This window comes from Pseudonaja textilis, chromosome 12, assembly GCF_049901715.1.
Source record: "Pseudonaja textilis isolate UNSWEBS1 chromosome 12, rPseTex1.2, whole genome shotgun sequence".
Lineage (NCBI taxonomy): Eukaryota > Metazoa > Chordata > Lepidosauria > Squamata > Elapidae > Pseudonaja > Pseudonaja textilis.
In genome coordinates this window covers 20,623,013-20,638,791 of record NC_142001.1, presented here as the reverse complement: position 1 = coordinate 20,638,791, position 15,779 = coordinate 20,623,013, and the positions used below count along the sequence as shown (strand labels likewise).

The window sequence follows — 15,779 nt, the reverse complement described above, 5'->3', positions numbered from 1 at the left end:
ACCTATTCACTGAAAATGTCGGGTGTTGGTGAATGCTGGCATGTCAGCCAACATGCTATAGTGTGTCACCTGTCAGACCTGTGTGATAGGGCCACCATCGCTGTGCTGGAGGATCCTGACAGAGAAACCCCAACAATTCACTTTTAAGGCTCATGACTTTTTGTGCACCCTGGCTCTTCTCATATTTCCAGAATTCAAAACTTGTTTACATTCTGTTTTCATAAATATTTCATTAATATTTTTGGAGAAATGCCGTTTGCTTCCCAGGAATGCCTCCCTCACCCCACCAGTTTACTGTGAGTTGCTGTTAAAGGACTGAAACCGCAAAGTCAATGGAACCAATGAGCCCTTTTCGTTGTATTTTTAGCCAAGGTGGCATCGTACTTGTTTTCCTTTTGGCATCAGGGAGAAAGTTGGCTTCGTCTCAAGTTTGTGTGAGGTACCGGAGCCTGGAATTGACCAAGCAGTTCTTGGGAGTTCTGCTTTTCCTTTCCCGTTGCCGAGATACAGAGCATGCCACAAATCTTGATTTGAATGGAAACAGCTTCTTTTCTAAGGCTGCAGCTCGGTGCGAAGGCTGCTTTGGAAGGGACAGAGTCGAGTGGGAGGAGGAGGAAGAGATGAGCAGTTTTTTCCCTGATTCAGTGCGGAGGCAAAGGGAGAACGTGCAGCTACTGGCATCTGAAGGCACCATTTGTCTGATGCACACGTGAATTTCCCATCTGTGGGACTGCAGATGTCCCTCTGTCCATCTCTACTGGCATAATACCAGTGGCCATCCCCATTGCAAATTCGACCCTTGCTCCTCTTTCCATTCATTGCCAGTGCTCTCCAAGGAAATGGGTAGCAGAATTTGAAGTCCACCAGTCTTAAAAGTTGCCCAGGGTTGGAGACCCCTGTCCTAGCTGATGAGGAAGGATTTTATGCCCCTTGAGGCTCCTTGAATGGCTCCTGAATCTCTGTAACTAACCCTATCCTGGACCCTTTGCTGAAAGTAGTATTAGGCTGGGGGGGCCCCGAACAGAGTCTGCAGGGTAATGTGGTCGAATTTCCCGCAACACCACAAATTCCGAAGGTGCCCTTAGCCAGGTCAGATGCATCTTCTTTGCTATTTATTGATCCAGATGCTGGTGACATTGAACCCTTTGCTACCAGCTCTTCCAAACTCCCTCGGGAGACTAATCTTCCATTAAGAGCGTCCCTAGCAGAACCTCTCCCAGTTTCTCCTGCTATAAAATCACCCGATCTGTGAATATTTCCCTGGAATCCAGTCCTGGAACCACAACCCCACCCGCTGACGGAGGTCGCCTTTTCGAAACAGGAAGACAACGGAGCAGGGCAAAATCCCCGAAAACGCTGCATCCCAAGAGAAAGGCTCATATAGAAAACCTCCCTGTGCAACAATCGTTAATTTTAGAATAGAATAAGAATAGAATAGAAATAGAACAGAATTCTTTATTGGCCAAGTGTGATTGGACAGAAAAGGGATTTGTCTTGGTGCAGATGCTCTCAGTGTACATAAAGAAAATTTTATAACCTTTTCCTTTTTCTTTAAAGTGGTTTTCCCCTCCATTGCCCACCCATAACTCAAGAGGGCCCAAAACGGGCACCCAGAGGGCATCAGCCAAGCCCAAGGAGGGAGGAGCAGAGTCTTAACTTAGCCCCCACCCCAGGAGGAACCCAAATCCTGGCTCCGAGGCGGTGGGGCTCTCCCAATGAAGGGGGGGGGTCCCTCCGCCCCCAAGGGAGCCTTGCCGAAAGTTAGGCATGCAGGGAGGGGCGAGAGGGACGCCCAGCAAGGGGGCAGAAGAGGAGGGGCTACTGCCGGGCGGAGACACGCCCCCCCCGTCTCCTCCCCCTGCGCCGCCCGGTCTACCCGCTTTGCAAGCCCTGCAGGCGAGCGAGCGAGCGCCGCCTGGCCGGCCCCCCACAACTCCCGGCATCCCCTGCGGCCAAGACGGCGGCGCCACGCGCGGGGCACGCCGGGAGCTGTAGTTCGGCGGCGCGCCGGCTCCCCTGCGCGGCGGAAAGGTGAGCGGCAGCGAGCGGCGGGCCGGGGGCGGCGTCGGCGGCGGGGAGCCCCCCCCCCCACAAGGCCGGCGGGGGTCTGCCTGGGAGCCCCCTCCTCCCGCGGCCTGGGAGCAGCAGCAGGCCCGAGGCCCGGCCCGGCCCTCCCTGCCTCGGAGGCGCCGCCGCCGCCGCCCCGCTGGGGAGGGCCCTCCGGGCGGGGAGGATGGGCTCTGGAGTGTGGGAGGGCGGGTCCGGGGTGGGCCTGGGCGGGCGGGGCCTCTGCGGAGCCCCCCAGCCTTCTTCTCCCGCCGCCTCCCCGCAGGCCCCGGTGCAGCTGCGGCCGCCGTCCTCCTCCTCCTCCTCCTCCTCCTCCTCGGAGCCGCCATGGCCCTCTCGCCCGTCCAGGTGCCCGGCATGCAGGTGAGTGGGGCCGGGGAGGGGTCTTCGCCCTCCCGCGGGGTCCCTGCCCTGTGGGCGGGGGGCTGAGCTGCCTGGCAAGGGGGAGCCTGGGGGGCTCGCAGGTGGGGGGGCGGTGGGACCCCCGGCCAGGGCTCCCCCTCTCTGGAGGGAGTTTTGCAACCGGGGGTTTCCCTTTGCAAGTCTCGGGTCCAGGAATTGCACCCCGGTTTCCTTGGGGTCCTCGGCAAAGCCCAGCTGGCAAGGGGAGGGGCGGAAAGGGGTGGGGGTCCTGCTGCCAGGCTGGGAGGAGGGAAAATCCTGGCAAGGAGACCCCCTAAAAATGCAGGAGGGAAAAGCGGGGGGGCTTCTTTCTCGGGTGTTTTTCTCCATCGACAACGTTTGGGGGTCTTCTTGGAAGACAAAGCCAAGGCAAGGCCAGGGTTTGGGCTGCGTTGGGTCCCTTCGCCCCCCCCTTCCCCCCAAATCTGACCTTGCTCCAAAGGGAAATAAGCTTTTATTTTCTGCAATGCCCCCCCCCCCCCACACCGAAGGGCTGGCAAGCAAAAACGGGAAAAAAAAAGATAGGGTCCCAAACTCTTCCCCAAAGTGCTTGGATGCAAAGTTCAGGCTTTTGGTATTTTTCCAGATGGGGTTTTTTTTGGGGGGGGAATCTTTTGCATCCTAACATTCTTCCAAGGCCGAATTTCTAAACTTGGGTGTTAAAGGTTGTTTTAAATCATCGAAGGTCACGTTTCATTCTTCTGCTCCTGGCTTGATTCCATCTCATTTTGCATCCTATTTATTATGAAACTGGATCAGATACCCAGGCGGGGAAAAAGCCGGGATTTTCTTTACTCGTATGCTTTGTTCGCTTTTGCATGCGTGCAACCTAGCATTAGAAATGTAGTTTGTTCAGAAGCCTTTTATGCAGCTTTAATCCACAGGACTCTTTTAAGGGCCGGGCAGCTGAATTAACCATTGTTTATGATAAGTCAGGAAAGAAACTATCATCATCCTGGCTGGGGGAGGGTGGGGGCTGGAATAATGAGAGTGCAGTTTAGAAACTTCCAGGTCAGGGACTCCTCATAAACATGGCCTGTCATGATGAGGCCTCAAGTCACGTTGGCTTTCCTCCTCTTCAGCTTTTTATGTGCAGCTCATTTCCTCATCCTATGAATGATGATTTGCTACTCGGAGGTGTGTGTGGGGTCTCTTTTAACCACCCAGGCCAAGGACCTGCTCCGTGCAGAAATCCAGAGTAAACCACCCCGACGGACGGTTGACCTCCTTCTGCTTGAGCTCATCCCGCGAAGGGAAGTCTATGATCTTCCTTGATAGTTGGTTTCAGGCTCTTAGGAAGTGGCGGCTGTTTTTTTGCAGGATGTCCACTTGGAATCTGCTTCCCTGTCCCTTCGGGCCCTTATTCCGTGTTCTGGGACGATCTGAGGACAGGCTTTGATGCCCTTTGTGGACAGGGTTGGATGTCCATTGTAACATCCCGATAGCTGCTGCTAAGTTGCTCGAAGTTGTTCTCTTCTCAAGGTTAGACATTTCTAGGGCCTCCTTTCTGTCTTATTTTCCAGTTCCCTTGGCCATTTCTGGATCTACACCAGTTGGTGTGAACCCTTCGTGTTTGTGTGTGTTTGTGTTGCTGAAATCTGAACGCCGTGATCAACATGGAGTCTAATTAATGCAGCGTAAAGAGGGACTTCCTGTGTTTTCAGAACTTCTCTTCTGATGAGGCAGTCTAAAATCCCATTTGCCTTTTTTGTAGCCATACCACATCACTTCCTCATACTCAAGTCTGTAAGCCACCCCCTTTCCTAGACAAGCATCGGCTAGTACGGTGTCCCTTTTGTCTCTACCTGGGCTTCTGATTGTCAGTTTCCTAACTTGGAGCAGGGTCTTTGTTAAATTTCATTTCGGCATCTTCAGGCCCTTTCTCTAATCCATCAAGATCGTTCTGAAATTTATTGCTGTGGTCTAAGACAGGGGTCTCCAACCTTGGCAACTTTAAGCCTGGAGGACTTCAACTCCCAGAATTCCCCAGCCAACTTTGCCAATTCTGGGAGTTGAAGTCCTCCAGGCTTAAAAGTTGCCAAGGTTGGAGACCCCTGGTCTGAGATATTAGTTACGTCCCTCGTCCCTTGTGTTATCTGCAAATATGATAAGCATTCTCCCTCCACTTCCTTCTTGTGATTAATAAAAGTGGGCGCAGCCTGAGACTTAACCTTTTGGTATCTCACATGGTATTTCCTTCTAGTCTGAGGAGGAACAATTAATGATAAATGCTTTTTGAGGCAGTGTGTGCTTTTTGAGCTAATTTTTAAGCTGTTCATTTAATTGTCATGCCATCCATACTTACCTAGTTTGATAGCCACCATGATGATGCAGTTTGTTTTGTCAAAGGTTTTGCTCAAAGGTCTAAGAAGAATGTGGGACAATCTGCTATGGCAGTTATCACATCTTTAAATAAAGTTAGCCTGTCAAGATTTGTCCTTAACAAACCCTTGTTAAGGTTTGCAAGGTGCTTCCTTGGTTTGGTAGATCATTTGAAGATCGGCTTCAGTCTTCCTCGGAATTGGTGCAGTGTTTCAGGATCCCTCTTTCCCAAAGTTTGCCCTTCTCCAACACATGCAAAATGAAAGACGGCCGGCCTGAATGCAGGAAGTAGATGAGTGAAACGGAGTCTGGTTTGGTTCTTTGTGTGAATCCACCAAACATTGGTGTATTCGCTCGTATTTGAATAGATGTGAAGGTAGCAGATTGCCAGTCAAGATTTCCAACCTTGGTTTGGGCCTGTTGCTTTCCACAACCTAACAACGTTGCTTGGATAAGAGAATTATGTCCAGTATTTTTGAAGTTGTGGTGGTGTGCAAAATGTATTTAATGAGGTTTATCTACGCCTTACCTTATCTTCCCCCATCTTCCTTGCCCCTCTGAGGGGGCCGCAGCTTTATGCTAGCCGTGCGTGCAGGAAGTGTAGCTGAATCCAGCTCTCTGTTTGTTCAAAGCAGCATGCGGTACGCGCCAAATACCGAGAAAAGGCCTGTTGGCTTTTTTCTTTCTGCTGAGAATTAGGGCCTTTGAAGCTACCGATTAAAAGCAATTGTGCCCAGGTCTGCTCAGATTCTACAAACGTTGAACACTCCAAGAACTTTCCCAGTGGGCAGCGCTTGACGTGAGAGGCACCAGGAGGATCTGGAACAAGCACAGAGAATGAAGCTGGTTGAAACAGGCATTTTTGTTGCTGCTGCTTTCTGTGGAACGTTAGAGTTGTGATCCTTCAGGGAGCAAGCGATTGTTTATGACATGGCTATATTTACATCCGTGTTTTAACTTGTAGACAGTTCGGTTCAAGTTGGGGCAGGTTGATCTCTGCGCTTCCAACTGTATTATCGGGGTTAATCTTGGTTGCACACGTTGAGTTTGGCACCGCTGAGCTTTGCCTTCTACACCCCACCTGTCCTCCCCCCCCACCCCCCCAAGGTGAAGCTGGGGTGGGGGAGATTTGTGGGCTGCTTCTGCCCGGGTTCTGCAGTTCCAGTTGGCTGAACCGATGGATTAAAACATGTCCAAGGAGCCTGGAATTGCAAAGCTCGGTGCATCAAAGTGGGAGAAATGGAGAGTTATAGGATTTCTGGCATGTAGACAGCAATGATAACCAAGATTGATTGGCGGGTCATGATATCTCTCTACCAGATTTCCCCGCCTTAGAATTATGTACTTTTCTAGGAGTAATGTAGTCACAGTGGATTAATGTAGGAGGTGACATACCACCCGTGGCTGAAACAGTCTTCTAAGCATAGACGAAGTCTTAACTTCGGTGTATCTTGTTTGCCAGCTCTTCTGACAATCAGTTCGTTTTTATATTGGTGCTATATAAAACTCTTTTCGATGTTCAGCCTTAGCCAGGTAAAATACGTTTCTGTGATCTTAAAATGTACACTGAGGAATATGGGATCTTGACATAGACAAAGTTACTTGATCAGAAAGTACTTTTAAGCTGATCATGTTCTCCTCCTGAAATTTCTCTTCCCCCTCAAAAGCATTGCATATATATCTCTAATCAGACAGGCGATTCAATTAATTTTTTAATCTGCGGGAAAATTAATAGTCCATTACAAATTCTATTAGTTTAAAAGATTGCGGCAGAATAGCAAAATGAAAAAAGAGTGGGTGAAGGCGGGGGGGTAAAAAACACAGTCCATTTTTCTCACTTTACCTCCTGGACTTGCCAGTGAATAAATGCCCGCAATTTCCAGGCACTCCTTCAGTGTTCAGATTTTTAAAAGCTGACCTTCTGTTTTGCCCAAAGTTTCTCCTTGTGAATTATTTTTATCCTTGGGCTCTTCATAACCTTGTGGGTTCCCTCCAAGCGTTCTGCCATAGCGTTAAGATAATAAAAGTACTATTCACGGAGCAGCTCCTTTTGGTGGTCGTTAGATCCTTAACCTATATCGGATTATTATTTAAAAAAGAAAGCAGGTGATATAAACAATCCTTTCTTCCAAGCGTTTAAATTGCTCCTCACGCCACCGTTCTTCCTGCACGCTCCTCATAAAGAAAGGGACCATTATATGATTAAAAGATAGGAAAGGATTTGGCCACTTCTAATTATTGCCATTATTGAAGCCTGTTCCCTTATCCTGTTACTTTGTTCGGGATGGTTTGTTTTCAGGAAGTGTAAACTGATCTGAAATTCAAGATCCCTTAATGGTTTCACGGAAGTTGACTCGGTGGGAAAAATGGGCGCGTTGCAAGCCTTTGGACTTTCCGCTGGCGCAAGATACTTTCAAGCAGAAACGATGGCCAAATTAGCCACCAGTTTCATTTCATTCACACCAAGCTGATTGCAAATATTTTTATTTTCAGTTTCTTCAAGGTACATTCACTGGACACATTCATAACTCTCCTTCATTGACAACACAGCAGCTTCATGTCAGCATTGCAGGTCTTCCGAGTGTAAATAGGGTTTTTCCTGGATCTGCTGCTCGAGGGTTCAGGATCTCATTCTTAGATTTGCAGCCAGGGTGAGAGAGAGGGGTTTGCAGCCTGTTGATCCTTTCCTGGCAGGTGTGAGCAGAGATTCCCCTTGGAAAAAGGAAGGGATCAAGCATGTTCCACCCCAGTTACATAAGTTCTGATATCGGTTAACCAGATCTGAGCATCTTTAGATACCGAAATATTCAGCAGTGGCGAAACAAGGGTCTAAATCCTGCAATTGAAGTCCGAGGCAAATAAGAGTTGCTTGCTTGGTGCTTCTCAACCAAAAGAACTTTTTAAGGTAGGTGGACTTCAATTCCCAGAATTCCCCAGCCTGCTACGCTGGCTGGGGAATTCTGGGAGTTGAAGTCCACGTAAGTTAAAAGTGGCAACATTGAGAAATTCTTCTTGCTTTAGCTCCTTTTCCTGGGCTGGAAGCGAGGGAAATTTCTCAAATTTCTCCCTTTGCAACATAAATTTTTGGGCTCGATTTGTGTCGTAGGGAGAGGACTACCTCTGTTCAGCAATAACACTCTTGTTCAGGTCCTAATATCGCAGGCCCCCTGCAGAAAAAGCCTTGGAATCCAACCAGCATTCCTGCCATTTGTAAAAATAATTCTACGGCTCAGTTCAAGGCTCCCTTGGTTTTTCAGGTTTCGCCAGAGTTTAAATTAGCAAACAAAACAATAACACCCACCCCTCTCCTGTTGGGGCCAACTGGAATTCAGAACGGCTCTTGGCCATTACAAAACAGATTATTTTTAAAAAGCTGTTTTCCAACTATGTTCTACAGCGGTTATCAAGAAATTGAAAAGCCTGGTCACGGGCGTATATCTTCAGGGACATAAAAAAAAAATTCTTGTAAACTGTTCACATAAAGTCCAACGTTCAGCATTACCGTGCAATTAAATAATGTTGGAAATTATTGCTTAGTTATGACTCCCGAATCTTCTGGAGCAGCAGTTTAAAAACATACAAATAGATGGAATGGGGAAGATTTCAAATGAAATGAGGATAACTTCCAGCAACTTTCTCCATTCGGAAAGGAACAGAAATAATATTTTATTTTTTTAGTTGATTTGATTTGTCCATCGCTTGTAAGATAATAGGTATAAGAATAAACATGAGTATGAATGCAGGAAATAGGTACTGGTATATGGGGGATCATACCTGTGATGACCCAAAGGGGTGTGGCACAAAAGCAACAAAGTCACAAAAACAGCCAAAGTCCCTTTAATACCTCCAACTTGGCCCCCAATGTCCAGTTATCATCGGCTGGAGAAAAAAAACTTTCCCAAGAACAGTCTTTAAAGGGAAGAAATTCAATCCAACCCCAAAGTACATATTAATTATAAATAAAAACCAACACAAACCATGCTGCAGCAATTACCGAGACCGGGCAGGACAAGGAATTGCAAACTTCAAAAGATAACGAAACACATACAGTTGGGAGGATGCCAGAACTCCGATAAAGACTTGACAAACCAAAATAATTCATGCGTTACTTCCAGCAAGGAGCTGTGCGCAAACACCCTCTTTATCCTGTTTTCCCAGCTGCAGATAATTAAGGAAATCAGGGCCCTTTTCTCCCCCGTAACCCCTGTTGCTCCCTTCTCCCTTACTCCCTGCGTGCCCTAGGATGAAGAGGGGGTGGGCCTGGGTCTTCCTCTGAATGCCCATCCGGACTGGGCCCTTCCCCAGTTTCCTCCCCAGCCACCGGAGCCACACTCCCCACTCCCTGTCGGCTGCTCCCCCTCCCCCTCGGAATCAGCTTCCAACGGGCATAATACCCATCTTATAAGTGGTGAACTCAGAGGAAATAGCAGCTGGGATGTTTCCTGATCTCTCTTAACCAAAATACTTACTTCAGAACTGGATCCCACTGAAATCCATTAACAGTGACAGGCCCCAGTAGTCCTTAAACTGTTTCTCACGAAGCTTAACTGGCTGAGGGTTCCCTATTTATCTAAGCCTGCAGTCTCTGGGCGCAGTGAAGGGCAACAATTTGTCGTACATTTTGTAAGAACAGGATTGCGCTTGTCGTGCTTGCTTTGCTGTCATCTCGATCAAGCTTCGTCAGGAAAAGAGGCTCTTTCACTCTTTGAGTTTGTGTTTGTAACGGGGAGGATCAAACACTCTTGATTAAAGTGTGTCTTCACAAAGGACAGAGAGCTGGGAAAATACAACGCCTTGTTCTCGACTTCAGGCTCAAACCACCCTCTCTGAAAAGCAGCTTTATGTTCCTTTATGTTCAGCCTTCTGAAGCAGCCAGGCTGAGGTTAGTTTGACGGGCGGCTGTGTTAATCCTGAGGCTTGTGATCATGTTCAGCTTCACAGCGCAACTCAGTTTTGTGTAGGCTGCGCAGTTGCAGCTAACAGGCTGCCTGTCTTGAGGAACAAAACAGAGGAGGAACTTGTGTGCATGGGAGACTTTCTGGTTTTTGCTTCGTTTTGTTTTTTTAAAAAAACCAGAGAGCTTTAAACCAGGGGATGCAATTTACGGGAATTGTTCAGTTGTTTTACTGCAGGGCGCAACAGACATTGGAATTCAAGAGCAATGTGCACACAATGTGCTAAAGAAGGTTAACCTTGGTAAAAACTGACTCACCGCATGGGGTGAGCTATGCGTTGCATGAACCAATACGTTCAGACGTCATGGATGTAGTGTGGTAGAGGACAAGTCTTGGCTGGCTGGCTGAGGAATTCTGGGAGTCGAAGTCCACAAGTCTTAAAGTTGGCTAGATTGAGAAACAACAGTAGACTAGGTCAAGGGGCCCCCAACCTTGGCCACCTTAAGCCTGGAGGACTTCAACTCCCAGAATTCCCCAGCCAGCTTTGCTTTAACCCAGGGGTCTCCAACCTTGGCAACTTTATCTGGGAGTTGAAGTCCGCCAGGCTTAAAGTGGCCCAGGTTGGAGACCCCTGGACTAGGCGATCCTTCTGGTCCCTTCCAACTCTTATCATTCATGTCTGGCCGGGGAATTCTGGGAGCCGAAGTCCACCAGCCTTAAAATTGCCAGGGTTGGGCACCCCTGTTGTGAAACAAGGGTGCCCTCAATCCTCTTGCTTCCTTTTCTCATTTTGACTGTTTCCTCCGAGTCCCCAGGGCCCCCGGGAGAAGCTTTAAGAATGCAAATGGGGCTTGTCAATGCCTCCAAGATCCGGTCTGGTCTGAATACTAGATTAGTTCACGCACTTATGTTTCTTTCAACTGGGCGCGATCTTTTGCATAGAGCTGCCATTGCGCTTTTAAGCAGGATTTTCAGGGGCGGCTGTTCTAAAAATACACCAAGTTCTGGAAATTCCTACTTGACTTCCAAATGCCTGGAACCAGGGCTATTGACCGGCTAGGTGATGTTGCCTTGGAAAAATGTGCTCGTTTCTGAGATGTTGGAGGTGCTGTCTGTCACAGCCTCTTGACGGTCTTGCAAAGGCCAGTTGCGCCGGGCCAGAGCCCAAGATGTAGGAATGGAAATTTCCATCGGGGGATGGAGCTTTTCCAGCGCCGTCTGGGTAATTATCAGCTGGTTTCTTAAAGAGAAACAATTAGGCAAGCAGGAAGCTGTTGCACAACACATGGGTGCTTGTGCATGAAAAGGACAATTTAGAACATGTTGCGGGAACGAGGCGCTTTCCAGCAAGGCTGGGATTCCAGAGGCTTTGTGGAGGCCCCGAGCTGCAGCCGCTGCGGCATCGTCGGTAGGGCCCCATTCTTCAGCCAGAACAGGGCTGGAAAGAGCAGAGCACAACCCTCACGCTAGTCCACGGCTAGCATCTAACAACAGGAGTCTCCAATCTTGGCAACTTTTAAGACTTGTGGACGTCAACTCCCAGAATTCCCCAAGTCGTAAAGTTCCCGTGGTTGCAGAACCCTGCCTTAGACTCAAAGAGCAACTTTCTGGGAGCACATTTCACTAACTTGCAGCCCCTGAATTGATCTGGACTGCCCGGTGGGCCATTCTAGTCTAGTTCTCTTTTTCCATGACTTGAAACATGACCTCCGTGTGAGCCCCGAACTCGGCCTCCCTAGAACAGTGGCCTCGAAGTCCTCATCAAGATCCTTGCTTTTCTTTTGTCCTTTTCCTGGACAAGCCAGTCTTAATTTGCCCCATCCACCATTTTTATTCTGAGGCATTCTTGGAAATGGGGACGTAGAAGAGAAGGCAGAGCTAAGGAGGGCGGAGTTAAGCGTGTCCTCATTTTAGAATTGTTGCGCTCCCACAAGTCCAACCCCCTCCTGAATTCTGTTCATCCTTCCCTGGCGCCAGTTTAGTACTGGACTTTACTTGGCCACGTTCTTCTATGTAGGTTTGAATAAATCACCTATACAGGTTGTCCTCGACTTACAACCACAATTGAGCCCAAGATTTCTGCTGCTAAGTGAGCCATTTATTGAGTTTTGCACCGCCTCACATGACCTTTCTTGACACAGGTGGCAGGTGAATCATTGTAGTTGAGAAGTTAGTCACCTGGTTGTTAGCTGAACCTGGCTTCCCCGTTGCCTTTCTCTTCAGAAGATTGCCAAAGGGGATGGCATGATGTCAGGACACGTCACAAATATGAGTCAGTTCCCAAGGGCCTGGATTTTGATCTAGTGACTGTGGGGATGCTGTGACAGTTGTTAAGCATGAAAGACGTTCACAAGTCCCTTTTTTTCCGGTGCTGTTGCAACTTTCAAACAGTCACTAAATGAACCATTGCAAGTCGAGGACCGCCTGTCCCTCAGCCTTACAAACGGTCTTTTGCGCCTGACCGTGCTTCGCTTTGGCTTGCTTTGCCATTGACCAAACATCGCCTTTGGTTCATTACCTGTGACCCTGTTTCCCTCCTGGGCGTGTCATCAATCACATTCTCCAATGAAGGATTTTCCGAGGGCAGAAGATCCGGTAGCCTAGCTACAATCTTTGTAAGATAAGTGTTGGAATGTGCTTCTGGTTTTAAACTGCCGTACTGCTCCTTCAAATCCCCGGGTTCATGGCAACTCAAAAACAGGCCTAGGAATGTTTTACGAGTTGACACGTCGGTGCCTCCCCTTGGCTCCCCTGCAGAACCACCGAGCAGACCCCGAGGGGCTTTTCACCAAGCTGGAGCGCATCGGGAAGGGCTCCTTCGGAGAAGTCTTTAAGGGCATCGACAACCGGACGCAGCACGTGGTGGCCATTAAAATCATTGACCTGGAAGAAGCCGAGGATGAAATCGAAGACATCCAGCAGGAGATCACGGTGCTCAGCCAGTGTGACAGCCCTTACGTCACCAAGTACTACGGCTCCTACTTGAAGGTAAGAGGGGCCTTCGCTCCAGGCTCCCATCGGGACGTGGCTGGTTTTGCAGGGAGGGGCCGAGTTGGGGGGTCCGGAAGCCCCAAAGAGGGTGGAGCATCGTGCGCCCTGTTTACCTTTTCTTGGCTGGGTTTGGGGGGAGCAGGAATGCTTTACCTTCGAACTCAGAAGGGCAGCAAACGTTTTCTATCCACACCTGGAATTGGCTCACCCTGTTTATTCCAGGTGTGTCCCAAACATGCTTCAGTTCAGATGCGACCCATCCAACGTCGTCCCTGCCCTGTTTATGTATGAACTTCTAGACTCAACCATCACAGGGTCCAGATTCCATAGGATTTCAATTCTGATAGATTAACAGAGTTGGAAGGGACCTTGTGGGTCATCCAGTCGAACCCCCCTACCCAACACCATTTCTGACAGATGGCAGTCCAATCTCTTCTTGAAAGTCTCAAGTGATGAAGCTCCCACAACTTCTGAAGGCAAAACTGTTCCCTTGGTTGGTTGTTCCCACTGTCAGAAAATTCCTCCTTATTTCCAGGTCGAATCTCTCCTTGATCAGTTTCCATCCATTATTCCTTGTCTGGCCTTCGGGGGCCTTGGAAAATAGCTTGACCCCCTCCTCCTCCTCTCTGTGGCAGCCCCTCAAATACTGGAAGGCTGCTCTCCTGTCTCCCCTGGTCCTTCTCTTCGCTAGACTCGCCAGGCCCGGTTCCTGCAACCATCCATCATATGTTTGGACCTCCAATCCCCTAAAATCACCCTGGTTGCTCTTCTCTGCACTTTTTCTAGAGTCTCAAAGCACCTTTTTTCTGGGACTTGCAACACAAAAGAGTTTTTCTTTAACGCCTAAATTGCCTCAGAATCCCAGAACCATCATCAGAATTGCATCTGATTTCTGAAGGCTGGGATGGGGGAAAAAAAGGGAGAGGTCCATTTTGGCCTCTTTTCTGACTAACAAACCCGGTTCAGAGACTTCTGAAGAAGCCACAGACTAACCCATTTCCGCTCCTCCGAAGACCGAACGTGCCCTCCCTTCCACCTCCCCGCGTCAAGCATTCCTGGCCCGTAAACGGTGAGCCAAGCGGCTCCTTTGGATGCCAGGGGGCACAAGAGCCGCACCCAGTCACGGTTTACACTGGCAAATTCTCAGAGGCGTCTTCGGTGTGGGGCGCTCTGAGCCACCCTTGTCCCCCCACAAAGGCGCCTGTGTTCCCAGTTCTTCCCTCGCTAGCACAGATGAGGAAGGTGCCAAAAGTAGCAGCACCTCTCCGTTTCCAGCCTCTGCAGGGTAAGTGCCGTGTGTGTGTGTGTGTGTGTGTGTGTGTGTGTGTGTGTGTGTGTGTGTGTGTGTGTGTTTGCCTAACAAAGTGACCTCTGTTCAGAAGCTGCTCTTCCAGCCACCACATGCCTCGTTTTCCATCCGTCTTGAGGAAAGAAAGGCTGCGGGGTTAAATCTCGCCCCTAACGGAGGCTCTGGGTGGAAAATCACCCCAGGTCTTCCAGTTGGCAGGGCCGGTGGGCTTCAGGGAGCAAGGAAGGAGGAGGAGGAGGCGGGGTTTCTCTTACGTGGGGCCTCTCCTCCTTCCAAGGCAGAGGGGGGGCGGGGGGGAAGCCCGGCCCCTTTAGGACTTGTGGACAGCTGAGGAATTCTGGGAGTTGAAGTCCACAAGTCCTAAAGGGGCCACCATTCCCCACCGCTGTTCTCAGGCCTTGATTGGCAGCCCCTCGAGTAGGGCGAGGGTAGCAGCCCCCGTACTTAGGGACTGCTTATCCAGAGGCTTGGGCCGAGGTTCAGCTTAAGACGGGCGCCCCCTTTTCTGAAACGCAGCGATGCCTTCCACTCCAAAGGGAAAGCGGGAGGCTGATAAGTTCCCAGCTAAAAATATCCGGGTTGGCTCTTGATGTAAATACTCCAGGGGTGAAACTCTTGGGATCCCAGCATTGTTTGGAGAAGACGAAAGGCTCTTTTTAACTACAAATTAACTACCCGTCACAGAGCGGCTCTCCTGGAATGTACACAACGGTTTCCTTGAAGGGCTCCTCCAAAATTACACGTCCTCCTTCGTGTGGTTCTTCTGAAAAACCACAGCGCGATTTACAAAATCGCACAATGCCGCCGGTAAAACCGTCCCACTACAAATTTCCCCCACCGCTTTCTCCAAGTGGCAGCTGAGAACCTATAACTGGCATTTAAAGTACTAACAGGAGCGGCGAGAACAAAAGGGGCAAAACTTAACGTGTGAACCAATGGCTTGGTGAAGGGGCCCCGAAGAGGACCCCAGCCCCCCTTTAGCTGGCAGGCAGCTGTGGTGCAGAAACCGGGTCTCAAGCCGGTTACAATTCAACGGTGAAACCGGTTGGCCTCCAGAAGTTGCAGGTGCTTCCTCCCTGGAGGCTTTTAAGAAGAGATTGGGCCGCCACTGGTCTCAAATGGTTGGACTAGAAGACCTCCCGGGTCCCTGTTGGTTGTTTGCAGACATTTCATGACCAAAGCAGGTAACATCACCAGCGTGAGAGAACGCAGGGTTTACTCTCTGATTATGTACGGGCCGCTTGCTCTTCCAGTCTTGGTGTGGGTTCCTCGCTCACTGATGAGGTTACCCAGTTGGGTAATGAAATGCCTGCAAGGAAACAAACCAAGCGCAGGGAAGACCCCAAACTTTGGTTTTTTGTGTCTGTGGTTACAGTGGATCTTTTGTTGTGCTCTTCCCCTGCTCAGTGCTATTTCCAGATATATTGCAGCCATAGCCCCTCCCCACACAAAAATTCCACCTTGTTCCTGCCCCCTTTTCCCACTTTCCCCGATCCAGAGAAATCAGGAGGGGAAAAAAAGCTAACTTTTCCCCTGCATTCCCTTTTAGGGCACAAAGTTGTGGATAATAATGGAATACTTAGGTGGGGGATCGGCCCTGGATTTGGTAAGTATTTCAGTTACTCTATGAACTTCCTTGATTCGTACTGTGAGCCTTTGGAATGGATGGTGTCATTTCACGATTCTGGAATTGCGAGTCAGACCCTCTTAAATATAACCAGTGCTTGAGTGAAGAGGTCACTTCCAGGTGTGTGCGGCACTAAAAGGTGTATCTGATTACTAGCTCGATACTC

General features: G+C 49.4%; 1 protein-coding gene across 1 annotated transcript in view; it reads left to right on the top strand.

The window, feature by feature from the left end:
- The first annotated feature begins 1,991 nt into the window (after positions 1-1,991).
- Positions 1,992-15,779, top strand: part of STK26 (serine/threonine kinase 26) — a 23,219-nt gene continuing 9,431 nt past the window's right edge. Inside the window, exons 1-4 of the mRNA XM_026716530.2 lie at positions 1,992-2,031; positions 2,333-2,430; positions 12,444-12,674; positions 15,536-15,592. Of these exons, the coding sequence (XP_026572315.1) occupies positions 2,395-2,430; positions 12,444-12,674; positions 15,536-15,592 (324 nt within the window). The 5' untranslated portion in view covers positions 1,992-2,031; positions 2,333-2,394. The remainder of the gene's footprint in view (positions 2,032-2,332; positions 2,431-12,443; positions 12,675-15,535; positions 15,593-15,779) is intronic.